The sequence below is a fragment of the Chionomys nivalis genome, chromosome 10 (assembly GCF_950005125.1).
Source record: "Chionomys nivalis chromosome 10, mChiNiv1.1, whole genome shotgun sequence".
NCBI lineage: Eukaryota > Metazoa > Chordata > Mammalia > Rodentia > Cricetidae > Chionomys > Chionomys nivalis.
The window spans coordinates 53,918,282-53,932,820 of record NC_080095.1 but is presented as its reverse complement, the minus strand read 5'-3'; the positions used below and the strand labels follow the sequence as shown (position 1 = coordinate 53,932,820).

Here is a 14,539-nt window from a genome sequence, read left to right as displayed (position 1 = left end):
AAGGTCAGCCTCAAACTATGGAGGTAGTTTCAGGCCAGCCGGAGTCAAATGAGACTCTGCCTAGGCAGGTGGATCTCTGTGAGTTTGAGGCTAGCTTGGTCTACAGAAGGAGGTCCAGGACAGCCAAGGTTACCCAGAGAAATGCTGCTTCAACGCCACAACTCCCCTCCCCCGACACATACACCCGCTGACCAAAGTAAAAGCCTTCATTGCTGTTTGGTGCTGATAAATTCAGTTCAGTAAAGTAGAAGCGGAGGTCACCCTGGGGTCTACAAACCTCTCCTAACACAAGGTACAGGCATCTCTATACTCTGGAATTACTTCAAATCAACGTTAAAGGTCTTCTGCGGGGCTCAAGTCCCCCTGACTACAGTGCAACAAGTAGGAGCATTTGGGATGGTAGGTCCCTAATCTCACAACCCCGATTATCTGATTATCTACCATATGGCCTGGCAGAGAGGAAACCAAAGGATGAGGAGCCGTGGTTCCAGCTTAAAGTACATCTGTCATGAGAAACGCAGGATAGATAGGGCCAGTGTAGGAGCCCTCAACTCTAGCTTGTTGTTTTAAGATTTAGTTATGTCGGACAATGGTGGTGCACGCCTTTAATCCCAGCACTCGGGAGGCAGAGGCAGGTGGATCTCTGTGAATTCGAGGCCAGCCTGGTCTACAAGAGCTAGTTCCAAGACAGGCTCCAAAGCTACAGAGAAACCCTGTCTCAAAAAAAAAAAAAAAAAAAAAAAAAAAAAAAAAAAAAAAAAAAAACCTTTAAAAAAAAGATTTAGTTACTTTATATATATGAGTATTTTATCCACATGTATGTATTTATACCACATATGTGCTTGGTGCCCTCAGAAGTTGAGGTCAGAAAAGAATCCTGGGTCCCACAGAACTAGAGTTGTGCTTGTGAGTCACTGTGTATGTGCTAGGATTCTAAGCCAGGTTCTCTGCAAGAGCATGTGTTCTTAGCTACTGAGCAATCTCTCCAGTACCACCCAGCCCCACACACATACACATGCATGCACACACACATACACATACCACAGACACATACGTGCATACACGCATGCACGTGCACACACTCGCATGCATGTGCACACAAACACCACACACATTTTTCGTTGTTGTTAAGACAGCATCTCACTATCTGACCTCCAATTTACAGAGATCCCCTGGCTTTCGCCTCCAGACTGCTGGGATGAAAGGTGTTTTCCACCACACCTGGCTCTACTGCTTTCACACAAACATCATCCTGCTGTGACCCAGGACTATAGCCCAGAAACAGCAAGCAAAAGACAGACACCACCAAGGACATAAAGTAACTACTGACATTAACCAGCCTTCCTCACAATGGATGATGTTTCTATAATTTTTTTAAAAAGCTCTTTTAATAATTCTACATAGCCTATTTTTTAAAAGATGAAGTATATGCACTCCAAAACTAATAGGCTGGAGTTGTTTAGTTTTGGGCAAAACTAAACACGCTGCTAAATGAAGCCTGAAGTATTTCTTTTCTACTATATTGAAAAAGCTAATAGGGCAAAAATGATTAAGTACAGTATAATTATGTGTATATATACTCTTTGATCAAATAAAACTTACATCAATTTCTTTCACTCTCCAATAGTCAATCCCCCCCCCCCCCCCGTGTTAGTACCTGGGATAAAGAATTCAGTTGGAAAGTGTTATTATCCATGAACGTCTCCAATAATCCCAGGTGAGTGGAACCATTGACGGTTTTCTCTAGGCAGCTGGTCTTTGAATTTCACAACATCCACCTGAAAGCCCACCTTTAAGTCTAGAAGATGGTTGCTGAGAGAAGGCACGTGCCGTGCTCCTGGCCACGAGTCTTAGACGTGGCATTACGTGGGGGAACCAGGTCTTCTGATGTGGCTGTACCAGAGCCAGCAATCTGCCTGACTTGTGCCCACTTCACTTCTGACTTGACCTCTCAAGAGAGCCCCACCATTGCAAGTCAAACCTTGGGCTTCATGACGAGCCACCAGGTGCCTCAAGACACCCGACCTCTGCTCTCAAGGAGTTTATCAGCCACAGTCTAGGGAGCAGGAGAATGATATGGGGGGAAGACAGGAGACAAGACGATAGAATCTGCTGAATACCTGGAAAGCTGGCAGGGTCACTTGATCAGTCACTATGTCCTAGTTGGCTAGCCGGAAGGGAAATAGTGACCCGTTTGTGACTTCTCAGACAATCAGAATTAAAGGTTTCCAAAATGGACATACAGAGTGGTAAATCAATCTCATTGTGGCAGATAAATAAAAAATCTGACCTAATGTCACCTATCTAGTTGGTCCCTTCCTTCAAAAAACCTCCGACAGCACTTAGCAGCTGAGCTGAACAATTAGCACAGCTTCGAACCTCTTTTCCATCTTTATTTCCTTCTTGCAAGGGCAGGCAGACAAGGGGTCCCGGGATTTAAACAGCAGTAAATGCCACATCTTAGATTCCAGGAGACCATTCTCTAAAGGGAGTAGGTGACTGTATTTTTTTCCATCAATGCTCATGAATACTGATGTGGCAAAAAGCCCCTCAGGGTTCAACCCAGAATCACAAATGCTGGGAAATGGCCCCTATTGTTAAGAATCACATTGAGAGTGAGCGCACTATGTGCAGTAACTAAGACGTTTTAGTGCCCTTGTCCAAGGGAGCTTGACTATCATGTTATGTCCGGATTTAGAAATATACAAATATCCAAGGAAACCCAGTCTCACAAGGTAATGAGTTTCCAGGTTGAGGGGGCTCCGGCTGGGACTTCCTCATTTGAATAAGAATTGGTGCCATCCATTTCATAAGCTGCTCTCTGGGCCTCAAAGGGCAGTTTACAGCAATGCCGAAATTACATGCTTGACTAAAAACACACATGACATTTAAACTCAATTAATAGGAAGACTAGTCAAGAGTCTCTTTCTCTCGATCTCTCTCAGTCATGTGTCACCACCCCTTGAAAGAACGCTGCTTTAGGACAACAATTTGCCCCTGTCTTGGAAAAACAAAACAAAACAACAACCTAACCTCCTCTCCCCTCCCAGAGAAAAAATCCGATATTGCATACAATCACTTTGTGCAATCATAGAGACCAAATGCCTACACAGGTAATATTCAAACAGACCCAAACTTAGAGAATCATAACCAGTGTTTAAAACAGGGTGAGCTAATTAAAGACAAAGTGCTACGGAACTGTCATTAAATGCTATTGGTTTGTATCTACTAATCCACAAGGAAATCAGTGACAGAAACTACAGGGCATTGTTAATTGAGATGGGCAAAGAAGTATGGACCTATTTGAAAATAGTCTACGCAAAGAGAGGCCTCATAGACTAATGAACAGGTGTGCTGTGCCACAAAAGACCATGTTAGGAAATGTTTTATTCTCATTAGAGCACTGGGGCCATTATGACTTAGCAGCCATTTACTGCAGACAGTGGAGAGGCAAAGACCATCTAAGCAGGTGACAAGTTTTAAACAATAGGCAACTATTTGCTTCCAGACAGGTTCAAGGAGTCCTCCTAATGACAGGGAAACTGCAAAACCACCACCATACATGAGAGCTCTCAACACTAACAGGCTTTCGTAGAAAAATCATCATAGGTAGTCATATCAAAGACTCATGCTTGTAGAGGGGAAAGACAGCCATGTAGTAAGATTTAGCCAAGGGCTGTATCTCTGGTTCTGATAGCCCTTTGGTTCACACACTTGGCGCTCCCATCAGTCCTGGAAGGAGCTATTGCATTGCTCAGGCTCCGGATGAAGAACCCAAGGTTTGGAGCATTGAAGGTAACACAGCTGAGAAGTGGCAGGAGCGCCCGTATCTGAGTTGAGGTCTGGCATCAAGAACTGCACTGTGATAAAACGTTGTCTCTATGGACTTGTGGCTGTGGCAGTGGAGGCGGTGTTTAGACGGATGTGGAGAATGACATTCACTTTATTGTACTTTGTTTGTTTGGTTTGGTTTTTTGAGACAGGGTTTCTCTGTGTCTTTAGCTGTCCTGGCCTTGAACTCAGAGATCCTCCTGCCTCTGCCTCCCAAGTGCTGAGATTAAAGGCGTGAAACCCCAACGCCCAGTGAGATTATTTTTGCATAGTTACTGTAGAAGGCCCTGTGGAGACCTGCATTTAAATGCAAGGGCTGGCAACTCCAGCACCCCAAGCTGGCACGGCCTCAATGAGTCATCTGACCTTGAACGAACCTTAGAAGGTATAGGATTCTCAGTCACACAGAGCCCTGATGACTAAGAGCTATGATGGACACCGAAGGACGTGAGATACCCACTGGCAGACAAGAAGCTACCCATGAAAAGGATCAGAAAATATTGGCAAATTTGAATGAGGCTTCCTGACTCCATCATCTCTGGCTGAGAAATCAGGCATTATTGAAGCAATGCAGACAGAACAGTGGCCATCCAGCGCTTGTCCTGCCTCCCTTTTCAGAGTCCAGGGTCACCCTTCTACCCTTCCTCCCTGTCACACTAAATACTGTGAGACTTGAGTCACAGAATTGGAAACGTGAGTTCATTGTGTAGTGAGTTAGACATGATAGCAAGTCCAGCAGCTCCCAGATCAGGTTGAACACAGGCACGGTGGAATTTCAGTCAATCCCAAAGGAGACCCTTGTAGAGGAGGGGATTCACGGAGAGTCACAAAACCAGCACAAAGAATAACAGTTCTCACTACTACAGCTTAAACAGAAGGAGAGAGACAGAGAGCGAGAGAGAGCGAGAGAGAGCGAGAGAGAGAGAGAGAGAGAGAGAGAGAGAGCGCGCGAGCGAGAGCGCTCCCACCCCGCTGCAGGCAGTCTGAAGGGCTTCAGCTCAGCAATATCCACAGGAGTGTGATTGCAGTGGGTTATAAATAGGCAGGAGCTGACGATCAAGTGTAATTGCATACACTGAGAACGAGTCCAAATAAGCACGGCCAAAGCCCTTCTCAATTTCAGATTTACTCTTCAAATAATTAAATATGTGCAAGACAAACCAGGAGAAGCTTTTTTAATGACCTGGGAAAAGGAGCAAATCTACCATTCAAACTTAATCGTGACATTCTGAAAAGAACCCCAAGCACGTTGCATTGAAATGGAAGGTAGAGAGTAGAGCTAAATTATAATGTTTGCACAAGAAACAATTTTAATATTAAAACTTTTTTTTTCGGGGGCTGGAGAGATGGCTCAGTGGTTAAGAGCATTGCCTGCTCTTCCAAAGGTCCTGAGTTCAATTCCCGGCAACCACATGGTGGCTCACAACCATCTGGAATGAGGTCTGGTGCCCTCTTCTGGCCTGCAGACATACACACAGACAGAATATTGTATACATAATAAATAAATAAATAAATAAATAAATAAATAAATAAATAAATACTTTTTTTTTTTCCAAGACAGGGTTTCTCTGTGTCGCCCTGACTGTCCTGGAACTCTCTGTGTAGATCAGGCTGGCTTTAAACTCAAAGATCCACCTGCCTCTGTCTCCTGAGTGCTGGGATTAAAGAAAGGTGTGTGCCACCACCTCTTGGCTTAATAATAAAACTTCCAAAGGCCACATACCCCTGGGACTCTGAGAGGCAGTGGTGAGTTTTGCTGCCAGGTGGCTTGTTTTCATTCAAGCCTGTGCGCCAAGAACACAGGGTGTTTTAGATCTGTATCAAGGAACACAGCGAAGGAAGTCTCCAAAACGTCAGGGAACTGTCTTGTCTCAAAGTGTCCCCATGGATACAGAAAGGGAAATGCACTGTATGACGTGACTATAGTCTGAAGGTTTCCAGACAGGCCAACTAAGCCTCAGCTATCTATCTAAACTCAACCTAAGCCAGCCATCAAACCTGAACTAAATTGAAACTATCAAACCAAAGCAAGTGCTCTCTCCTTTCTGTCCTAAGTGCTGATAAAAGAAAAAGAGGCTTGGGGAAACACCTCCGCTAAAATAAAAGACACAAGAAACAAAGTGTTTCTGATAGTGCCATCATGAAATCCATTGCTTTGTATGCTGACTTTTAAAACAGATAAAAATTAATTTAAAAAATGAGGACACAAGAAACAGGAAGCAGCACGTTAATACCAGGTTACTTGCCTGGTCCGACAAAGAGTTAACACAGCACCCGTCCTTGTGTGATGCCCTATGCCTTCACTGCTCACCTGCCAAATGCATCACCCAACGAGACCAATGCTTCAGTGTCTTGAGGAGGCCCTAGTGTTGGGGGAGTCACATGTGTTTAGCTGATGGCATGGGCTGGACACACACACCAGAACCTTCCTGTAGTGGTATATCATTTGTATTTTGATAAATAAATCTTGCCTGAAGACCAGAGGCAAAGCTACAGTCACTAGAGGTCAGGCTGTGGTGGCACACACCTTCAATCCCAGGATCTGGGAGACAGAGTCAGATGGATCTCCCAGGCGACCCTGGGTTACACAAGATAGATACAGAAACAAATCCAGGTGATGGTGGCTCACACCTTTAATCCCAGCTCTAGGGAGTCTCAAACCTTTAATTCCAGCACTAGAGGGAACATAAAATGGGAGGAAAGAGAGGCTTGATCTGCTTAGTTTTGCAGTCGCCCAGCCTTGGTAGTTGTGAGACTCCTCTAGTGGCCACTTTGCTTTTCTGGTTTTCAAGTTGAATCTCAATTTCTGTCTCTGGGTTTTTATTATTCGTGCTACACTTTCCCTTAAATCAAGGGTCCACGAGTAATGCCTTTCATATATCCGAACAGTAATCAACAGGCTCAGGGAAATAAAAACTTTAAGTTATAAATACAGACAGATCAACTAAATCTAATCTAAAAGGAAATGTTCTATAAGTAAATGCATGAGAATGCACACACATATAATAAAAGTTATATCCACTTAAGGTGTCTATTTGTATTTAAAAGGTAAATTAAAGCATCTTGCTGTGGAACAATCTTTGCACACTGTAAATATGTATTAGTCTTATTGGTTAATAAAGTGCTGACTAGCCAATAGCTGGGCAGGAAGAGATGTGGTGGGAGAACCAGACTAGCAGGACACTAGGAAGAAGGGTGGAGTCTGAGAAGGAGAGAGAGAGAGAGAGAAAGAGACACAGATGAAGGAGATGAACATGCAGTACTGAAAGGTACAGTCACGTGACAGAAAGTAAATAAGAAATATGGGTTAATTTAAGCTGTAAGAGCTAGGTAGTAATAAGCATAAGCTATCGGCTAAGCTTCTATAATTAGTAAGAAGTCTCTGTGTGGTTGTTTGGGAATTGGCTGGTGAGACAGAAAAGTCTGCCTACAACATTTAGGAAGACAATGAATCCTAATGTATCCAAAAACTAATTTTGTGAACTACTATAGTTTACAATAAACATAAGTTGCACCAGTACAATGAGACAAGGAGAATGACTGTCACATGACACACAACATGTATTTGCTAAATTAATGAACTGATGAAAGTATTATGATTTATCATGCTACTTTTTCTATTTATTATCAAGCTTCTAGTCCTTATAATCCCTCACCCTCGGATGGCGGTGGTCTCAGAGACTGACCCTGGGACCTCACATATACCAGGCAAGCACATTACCATCTGAGTTATATCCCCAGTCTGTAACTTTCTCTATAGACTTCTAATAAGAAAGACAGTTGACATTTTAAAAAAAAATCAATTTAGGACAGGTATGGTGGCCGAACCCTTTAATCCCAGCATTTGGGAGACAGAAGCAGGAAGATCTTTGTGAGTTTGAGGCCAGCCTGATCTATATAACCAGTTCTGGGCCAGCCAGGGCTACAGAGGGAGATTCTGTCTCAAAAAAAACAAACAAACAAAAAAACCAAATGAACTAAAAACAATGACAACAAAAACCTGTAAAAAGTTTTGCTGCCCAGGCCTAATAATCTGAGTTTGATCCCCAGGTCCCAAATGGTACAAGGAAAGAACCTACTACCATGAGTTGTCTACTGACCCTCACTGTGCTCTCTTTCTCTCTCTCTCTCGCTCTCTCTCTCTCTCTCTCACACACACACACAGAATAAATAACAATGCAAAAAAGTAGAATAACTATAGTTGACAACGGTAACAGAATATTTCAGAAAAGATAATGGCAAGGATTTGTAATGTTCCTAACACAGGACATGCCAGTCACTGGACCCGATCATGATGTATAGCGCACGTGTATAGAAATGTTCATAACACAGGACATGCCAATCACTGGACCTGATCATGATGTATAGCGCACATGTATAGAAATTCCACTCTGTCCCATCACTACACACAGCTACCATGTGTCGTGTCTGCTGAATCTTTAACACTTACACCTTAACAATGTCTGATCCCTACTCAGTGTATCATGGAGGTGATTTACAGAATGGCTCCAATAAACTCTAAGAGATGTATTGCTATACAACTTAAAATTACAAACCATGAGACGTCTTCACAGCATATGGCCAAGTTTATACGATCACCCCAGGAGAATAATTCAGTTTCATAAAAATGCAAATCTAACAGTAGTGCATTAATTCGTGCCCACTCTGTCTCTCAAGACAGTCATCAGGGACCTCCCACATGAAATCAATATGCAGACATCTATTTAACTTTATCACAGGCTCGCTGAGTAAATATCACACTCTAGACCACTTAGGTGAGCGTTACTCAGGCAAATAGCAAATGTAAAAAGCAGGCTGGTGGTGTCAAGCCATTAACAAATCAATCGATAACTGTTCCCTGGTTTTGGCCTAACATCTGCAGAGCAAATTGTTAGCCAGCTGCTGCAGTAGAATCTGGGTGCAGCGGGGGATCCCCTCTTCCTCTAAGAAAGGTTCTTGGGGAGATGACCATCAGTCAAAGCAAGGCAAGTGTACTTTCTGAAACAAACTCCTTCATCACCAAAAAGCCTAAAACCTCTGAGGACCACATTGGGAGATGGTACGCTGTTTTCCACCACGCCTAAACCCCAGGCAGTACTCAAAACCCTGGAGCACACGATATAACACACACGGAGTAAATGGTTCAATCTTCCACACCGCTATTCTTACTGCCTTTGCAATGAGTCTTTTTAACATTTTCTAGGAACTATACATAGTCATCTAATCTTTCTCAAGTGACCAAGAGTGGCCCAGCTTTCTGCAGTGAATTCAACTTCTTTTTCATTAAGTGTGATGTGAGCTGTTTGATCTCACGTCCATGATGTCAAGCCCCCAATGTCATTTTTTTTTTTAACATTAATTTCAGGGTTAGTGCTACACCTGTCTCCTTCACACGACACCCAGCCAAGATCTACTATACCTTGGGTCACTTATTGGCCTTGTCAGTTAAAAGACAGTGAAGAGGAAATAAAGAGAGGAAGTCCAGCTGCTTGAATCAAGGTCATGACTGCTTCCCCAAGTTATAGCACAGGACAAATTCCGTGAACAGAGTGTTACAATTATCAGCACAGCTCAGAAGTTCCGCCTCTTTCATTTTGCCCGGTCCAGAGGCAACAGTGAAAGACTCTACCCAGAGCATCCTAAGTGAGGCTACTGATCATGACTGGGAGAACTGAAGGCGTTCTCAGATTGGGACAGACCAAATGTCTGTCTCGCTGCTAAGGGGTGGGAGGAAGGGGAACCTCTCTCCTCTTTCTCTTGCCTGTGACGTGATCTGGGGGAAAATATGAGCATTTGTTGTCAGATGTGGAAGTTAACATTGGCTTTCACACACACGCATGCTGGCCTGCGCTGTGTCTACTTTCCTGTCTTCCTGAATGGAAGGTTTAATCTCCGCCTCAAAATGGCCCTCACAAGAAACAGGTTTTTAAAAGTCGGGCTAGAGACCTGCTCTTCCTGTGAAGGGCAGCTTTTCTTCCTCCTTTTTTCTTCCTTTCCATGGCAACCTTGCCCCTCCCTTCTCTGTCCCGATGATAAAGGTGGATTCAATGAAATGACCCACAAAGAACAAGAAAAAAATCTACCCATAATGCTCAGCACAGACTGAATTCACCACGCCCTTATCGCAGGAACAAACTGCATGTCCCTGGGTAACGGCCAGGCTGCAAGAGACAAGTTGCAACACACCTGTGGCTTGTCACCAGCCCCAGCACCCTGACAAAAAAACATGCCCCACTTCCCACAAACTGCTGTCCCCCAGGTCTTACCCTGCCCAAGAGGTTGTCCTGAAGTAATGTCTGTTGAAGCACCGGGGCCACATCCTCCAAGCTCAGGACATGGCAGAGGTCAGTGAGCTCCTCTTGACCCAGAGACCCAGTTCCCAGGGTGTCAAAACTGTCAAACAGCTCCTTGAGTCGGGCCTCATGCTGGTCCTGCTCCACCTCATCCATCCCATAGCCCACAGCGCTCACCTGTGCGGGACAGAAAGGAGTACAGGTTGGGGCAGGTCACTTCTGGACACACGCATCTCTTCCAGCCCCACCAGACACTCGGGACACTGCAGCAGGGCCCTCCTGGCCAATGGTACTCCTACACACATCAGCACCAGGGGCAAATCTGCAATGTTACAACAGAAGGAGTTAGGCAGGGAGAATCTCAGCTCCTGTCAGATCACGGCCTGTCCATCAAACTCAGACCCAGGAGGGTTTCTCCCCTATCATCCCCGAGGACTCAAGAAAGTGAAAGGCTACTTCTACCTGACAGTCAGGTCAGGTGAGATCATTGTCAGTACCAAGCCACTGCAAGGTCAGAGCTGCCAGGCAAGTCAGCAAGCTCCAGACACCCTGCCCCGATGCTGGCACCCGAGGGGTGAGCCAGCTGACTATTTCCACCGCATTCAGCCCAGGTACTCCCACATCACAGCGACAACAGAGGCACTGGCTTAGCCACCCGGATTTACAGGGGACCAGACACCTTTTACACAAAAAGCAACTCAATTAGCCTTGCTGGTACAATTACATGCAGTATGACAGGAAGTATTCCCCGAGGCTCTCTGTAATCCCAGGGTGCTCTAGGTAAATCTTCGTTGCCAAGAGAAAGGGCAAAACACCACTCCAACCTTTCCCGTGGAGAGGTCCTGAGGAGCCACCAGCTGTTTCTGAGAATTGAACAGCATCTCTGAACTCCACCACCTCCAGCAACTGGGCTTCATTCCTGGCAGCCCTGTTCCTATAGCTCTGATCCCCCTGCCCTCAGACTCTAGTTCCTGGGCTTCCACCATCCCTAGGAGCAGTAAAAACCTGAAGCCATCAAAAACTCAGAGTCATCTTCTGCTAAAACTAAAACCACACAATTCCAGGTATTTTACTTCAAGCATAAGATGTTTCATAGGCCAGATGTGGTGGTGCATGTCTTTAAACCCAGCACTTGGGAGGCAGGGGCTGGCGGATGGTTGGATTCAAGGCCAGCCTAGTTCACAGAACAAGTTCCAGGATAGCCAGGGCTACACAGAGAAATCCTGTTTTAATAAACCGGGGGGTGGGGGGGGTGGGGGGGGAGAGGTGGAGGGAGGGGAGGATAAGATGTTTCTTTTCCTTCGCATACAATAATCAATTTTTTAGTGTGCTGGATCCGGTCCAAATCCTGTGCACCTGGAAGAAACTTCATGATGCAATCAGTGGGTGTCAGACATAAGACATCCCCTTGGGAGGGTGACCTCAGCCATTTGCAATCAGGCTTTCAGCCAGCCCCTTTACTACAGCACACAGCACCTTCCACCCGGGCCTGGGGGTGCAGCTCCGTAGTACACCATGTATGCATATGCACAAGGCCCTGGGTTCAACCCCCAAAGAGCACTGACAGTGAGCAGCACCTTTAACTCAACAAAGCCCTGAGTCAGAACTCAAGGGGCGGCTCTCAGTAACACAGAAACTGGGTAATTTAAGCTGCTGCACACAGCTAGGACCCAAGGCAATGGAGCTTTCCGAAGCAATTCAGCGGTGCTCTAGGCTGATCGCTTTCTTCCCACAGACAACTGTCCAAAATATGACAAGGCCGGACAAAGCCATGACCTCCGCAGCTAGGTGACCTCAGATGGGCTGGAATGATGCTGCCACACAGCTAGCTCAGTGTTAAAGAGGGCCATTTCCGAAAGCAGCATGGCAGGGTGTGGGTCCTGGCGCCTAGGTTTGGGAAGGTCTCCCCCAACAGCAGCTTACTCTTGAGGTGCAGCGGGCTCTGGCTGCCTTCCCAGGGTTGGTCTGTTGGGTTAATCAGTATGTAAATGTTTTCAAAATATGTTGGGAGTGCTACATAAACAGCTGAGCTTCAGAAAAGAAACAGGAAGGTGTTAAACCCAGCCACAAAAGGAAGGCGCTCTGGCTAATGCGATTCACCAAAGCGGGCCAGTTAATTGTCAACTAAGATCTGCTGGGAACCCCCATGGGCTCTGGGATTTTCACAGCCTGAAGGCTCATTCTCAGTTCTCTGGGTTGTAATCTGACCAACTTCAGAAAAGCCAGCCAAGTCGACTTTCATGTGATTTCTGCATGCCTGTTTGTAAACTCAAAAGTGAAAGCCTCCCAACAGTCCCCTCTTCAACATCATCTTCAAGGGTTAGGTGATCTGTCTGTCTCAGCCAATGGAAGGGAGCGAAACTCACCATGTGCTGACAAGGCCCAGTCCTACCTGCTGCTTTGAGCCTGGTTAGCAAGCATGTCTGATTTCGGGAGGCCACTGGATTTTCACTAGATCAAACTTCCTTCATTTGAAAGCAGCTTTTCTTTCTTATCCCTGAACTTCAGCTCCCAGGTTCCCCAGACAGCGAGCATAAAGCTTAGGAGAACATTCTTCCGACTGAAATCGAGGGTGGGTGTAGGAGGTAAGGGGTTTATGGGAGTAGGGGTGGGAGGTGAGGGGTGAATGGGGGTGGGTTGGGACGAGAAGGTGGGGTGGGAGGTGAAGGGTATGTGAGGGTGGGGTGGGAGGTGAGGGGTATGTGTGCATGGGGGTGGGGTGATGTGGGGGAAGGGGGGCTCCACCCCAGTGGGACAAGTGCTCCAGCTGCAGCATCCAGGAGACGTCACACACGGTGACAAGCTGTCAGTTCTCATCTGGCACCAAATGCATTTTTGCTGGTGATACAATCCTCCAAATGTTCATCTGTAATTTCCCGTGCAAGAATTTTTCCCCTCCCCACTTGCCAAGAAGAACGCAAGCGTAGGGGCCACGATTTCTACTTCATCATTGTCTTTCCTTCCCCCACAAAATAACAATCCATCCTTTTGGCTGAAGGACTCAGTAAATGGGCTGACCTCATGTTACGGAGATTCCAGGGAAGGAAACTTTCCCCCTGCGGGAGATGCCAAAATCAGCACAGACTGTTTCTGCACTGCCTTCTTCCACACATGTTATCTCTATCTCCCCCTTTCCAAGGGCACTTTCAGCGTTAAGCACAACCAAGAAGAAATACTACCAAACTGCAGTGACGTCATCAAAAGTAAAATTTGGTGCATTGGAGATGACGCCAAAGGAGTCACAAACTGCAGCTGCATTTTGTGGTGAAGAGACAAAACTTGGGAGGGGGATCTGTGCTGAAACACTCCTCAAGTCCCCTCGTTTAGACAATGAGAATAACATCCATCTGGAAGGGTTATTCTAGAACTAAGTAGGGCAAGCTAGTGGAAGTGGCTAGGTTCAGAGAAACCGGTCCAGGAGAGGCAACTGAAAATCAAGCAAGAAAATACCTGAGGCCTGGAAAGGAAGTGTGAGCTCAGGAGAGTAACTCAAGTCAGTCAGAAAGACGTCTGTCTTCAGAGCAGCCAAACTTGGAACGCCAGTGAGCAGTGGCTAAGAATGGGCCATCGGTGTCACCCACAGGAACATCACTATATTAGTAAGTGATGACAGTAACAGACAATGCTCTGCTCCCTGAGTCTAAAACGGCAGATTACTGACAAATTTAACATCATGTAACTGCAGAAAGGCCGAGGCAAAGATGGGACCTCAGAAGGCATCACTAGTAAGTTGTTGCCAGCATTTACAGTGAGCACGGTCTACGCCAAGTACTTTGTGATTCATATAATTTAATCCTCCTAATTCAGGGGCAGAGAAAGTATCACTTCCCCATTTCAAATGTAGAAACAGGGTTTTGGCAAAATTAGGCAACCTGTTTGAGGCCACAGCATTACATTGGACTGAAGCACGATTAATAAAAACTCAGAGACAGATATTGGGGTTCAACCTGAAGGTCAGAAAAGCAAAATAGCCAGCTACTGGCTCTTACCTCAGCCTCAGTCCGAAATGGTGATCCTGCCTCCAGGAAACTCAGAATGAGACTGTGAGCTGTCTCCTCCCATCTTATATTCCTCTCTAGTGCTGGGATTAAAGGCATGCACCGCCTGGTTTCTATGGCAAACTAGTGTGGCTACTGGTATTAAAGGTGTGTGTCACCACTGCCTGGTCTGTAAGGCTGGCCAGTGGGGCTGTTTTACTCTCTGATCCTCAGGCAAGCTTTGTTAACTAAAATACAAATGAAATGCCTCTACAGTGGAGGAGGGGCCATGTTTTGACTTAGAGCGTGACCATTATTACCCCCCAATCTGATACCTGCACACCAGAAGCAACAACGGAGGGACAACTGAATGGCATCCCTTTATGTGGCGGCAGGCGGGACAGAACTGAGAGAGCCTTGGACAGTCTTAGACCACAC

The 14,539-nt window shown here is 45.8% G+C and overlaps 1 protein-coding gene across 4 annotated transcripts in view; it reads right to left on the bottom strand.

The window, feature by feature from the left end:
• Nin (ninein) overlaps window positions 1-14,539 on the bottom strand; it is a 93,869-nt gene that overhangs the window by 75,068 nt on the left and 4,262 nt on the right. For all 4 annotated transcript variants that reach the window (XM_057782129.1, XM_057782130.1, XM_057782132.1 and 1 more), the window contains exon 2: window positions 10,098-10,301. In XM_057782129.1, coding sequence (XP_057638112.1) covers window positions 10,098-10,280 — 183 coding nt within the window. In that variant the 5' untranslated portion in view covers window positions 10,281-10,301. The remainder of the gene's footprint in view (window positions 1-10,097; window positions 10,302-14,539) is intronic.